Below are 2,515 nucleotides of genomic sequence, written 5' to 3'. Positions count from 1 at the left end.
GATTTTATATTGCTAACAAAAATATTTTTACAATACTCTTAAATCCAATATGCTTTAGTTCAACATTATAATAATTTAGATGTAGAAATACAGGAACATATCGCTGTTTTATTAGAGTTTTTAGTTTTAAAACCCACACTTTGACTGTTCTCTGACCTCTGCATGGCTGTGCTGCTCATTCAAGACATAAACTGACAGAATAAAYTCTTTAAAACTTTCCATAGTTTCTGAAATCTATTCAGACAACTGATGAGACAGCTGACTCYACACAGCTGCAGGTGACATTTTTAGTCAGTTGCTCCAAATAGCCCCTTTTTTAAAAAAACGTAGAGAGGAAAGGAGAGGGTTAATGTTTAGAAGGAGCTGCTGTTGGTAAAACTGAGCAGCAAAGCTTCAGACTGCCTCGTTAAAGTGAAAAATTTTAGTCCAACCCAACAACACCCCTGAGAGACGTGTGGCAGAAGGAGTGGGTTTGTGATGATCTCTGGATCTCTTCAAAGAACTAATGAGGGATAAAATCTCTCTGAAGTAGTTAATAATGTCAAACACACACAGTATTCCCAAGCAGACAAACAGGAAGTGGGAGTGTAAGGTGAAATGGGTCGTTATTTGCTGTATTTTAAATGTTTAATAGTTTTAATTTGTCCTGCAGCATCTGACCRATCACAGCATGGAGATAAATCTGGCTTTAAAATCCTGAATTATTCCAAAACACAGTCAGATTTTTGTTTTAGGGWATGATAAAGATCTGTAAGATATTAGAATCATCTTAATTTGGTCAGTTTTGTGACACCTTSCTTCGTTGTTTCTTTCTTTTTAAGGCCCGCCTCCTGAAAGGTTGGGTTTGCTCTGATTGGTCAGAAATGATGGGCTTTTATTGAGTATCATCAGACCATCATCAGGTTAAATATAATTAAAACACAAAGTCCTAACRATAACAGAACATCCTGAAGCAGTTAAATCTTTACAGAGTTGGAGAAATATMTGAAAACGTTCAGCAGGACTTAAAWGATTGACATTATGATTACCTCCATAAATGATGCGAACAGAATCGGCCACATCGTCTGAGACGTTGTCTCGAAGCCAGACCCTCAGCTTCTCATGGACCTCCTGAGCCTAAAACACAAACAGAACCTGCATCAAAACAGAAATCCATAAAATAAGCACCGTTGGAACCATTTTATTAAAATGAACATCTCTTTGTTTATTCTACAATCAAATCTAATTTAACCCGGTAACCACCGCTGCTGTCTTCTCCTTGGTTTTACCTGCTCAGGTGTGGCTGTYTTCCCAGTGCCGATGGCCCAGACCGGTTCATACGCCAGAACCACCTTCCCCCAGTCCTTCACATTGTCTGCAACACACCAGCCCTGAATTACACCTAAAACACTGAACATTTAAATCCACATTAACATCTTTCATATAACACCTATAAAGGAATATTTCTTCATAAACAGACATTCTTATTCAGATTGAGAGATGTCCTGGAGGARCTGTAAAGATGAAATCATCCATAAAAATCTGCAGTTTGTCTTATTGTGGYCTCGCAGAGCAGTTAGTGTGACTTTAACAGAAGAAGAAAGCAGCTGCGGCTCTTAAAATTCCTTCAGCGTTGGAGACCACTGACCTATTTACATCTGAAATCAGGCAACCTACTTGTGGGCACAGTAGAAATATATATATTCTGTTACCACAGAAAAGAACATTCACAGGTTTATGTAATGCAGAAACAGCACAGACACAAGAGAGATGCATTAAATATTAATAAAAATACTGAAACTGCATCCATAAATTCTTTTGTTCTGATAAACTGAGCTTAAAATAAGAACTTTTACAAACAGAACTCCTGACTCTAATATTTCAAAATAAAAGTTTTTATTAGACCATATTTTATTTAGATGAATGATCAAACTAATATCCACAACTGAAAATTGAGATTTTTAAAATTGAATAAATTTTTTTTTTTTTACCTGCGATGACTTGTGTCTGAGCGTAGACGACTTCTTCTGTGGTTCCGGCCTCTCGCTCCTCCAGCTTCTCCCCGACGCAGGCGATCACACCCAGATCACTTTCCAGAGCGTGAGCCACCTGAGGAGACAGATTTTTACAGCTGGTGTGTTCAAAATAACATCAACGCATTTAGAAAGGAGCAAATAATCCAAGCTGGGTTAAATAAAATTATCTCTTTTGATCTTTATATCATGTTATAATGTCATTTCCTCAGAGTGTTGCTTTTACTCATCCACCATGTTTGAGGAACCCTTGAATCTCCTGTAGCCATGTGGAGCTGCCTAAACGCTTGCTGGTACAAAGCTCCGCCTATTTGTACATAGCTCCTCCCTGGAGCTCGGTCTGCAGTAGAGCTCCGCCTCACATAGCACCCCTCCCCTGAWGCACTGTTTGAAAACATGCTGAAGTGGGAGTGTCAGAAGCGATAGGAGGTTCTTCAAGAGACAGAGGCTAATTTCAAGGTGTTTAGATGATGATGTCATAATGCAAAGTCAAATTATTATTA

The 2,515-nt window shown here is 38.4% G+C and overlaps 1 protein-coding gene across 1 annotated transcript in view; it reads right to left on the bottom strand.

Moving 5' to 3' along the window:
- The window catches only part of tpi1a (triosephosphate isomerase 1a), a gene marked incomplete at its 5' end in the record, with an annotated part of 4,908 nt that overhangs the window by 626 nt on the left and 1,767 nt on the right, over positions 1 to 2,515 (bottom strand). Inside the window, 3 exon segments of the mRNA XM_014011330.1 lie at positions 1,029 to 1,116; positions 1,269 to 1,354; positions 1,971 to 2,088. Coding sequence (XP_013866784.1) covers positions 1,029 to 1,116; positions 1,269 to 1,354; positions 1,971 to 2,088 — 292 coding nt within the window.

Source organism: Austrofundulus limnaeus, unplaced genomic scaffold, assembly GCF_001266775.1.
Source record: "Austrofundulus limnaeus strain Quisiro unplaced genomic scaffold, Austrofundulus_limnaeus-1.0 Scaffold79, whole genome shotgun sequence".
Classification (NCBI taxonomy): Eukaryota; Metazoa; Chordata; class Actinopteri; order Cyprinodontiformes; family Rivulidae; genus Austrofundulus; species Austrofundulus limnaeus.
Note: the sequence above shows the minus strand (reverse complement) of the source record. Positions and strands in the feature narration are given on the sequence as shown.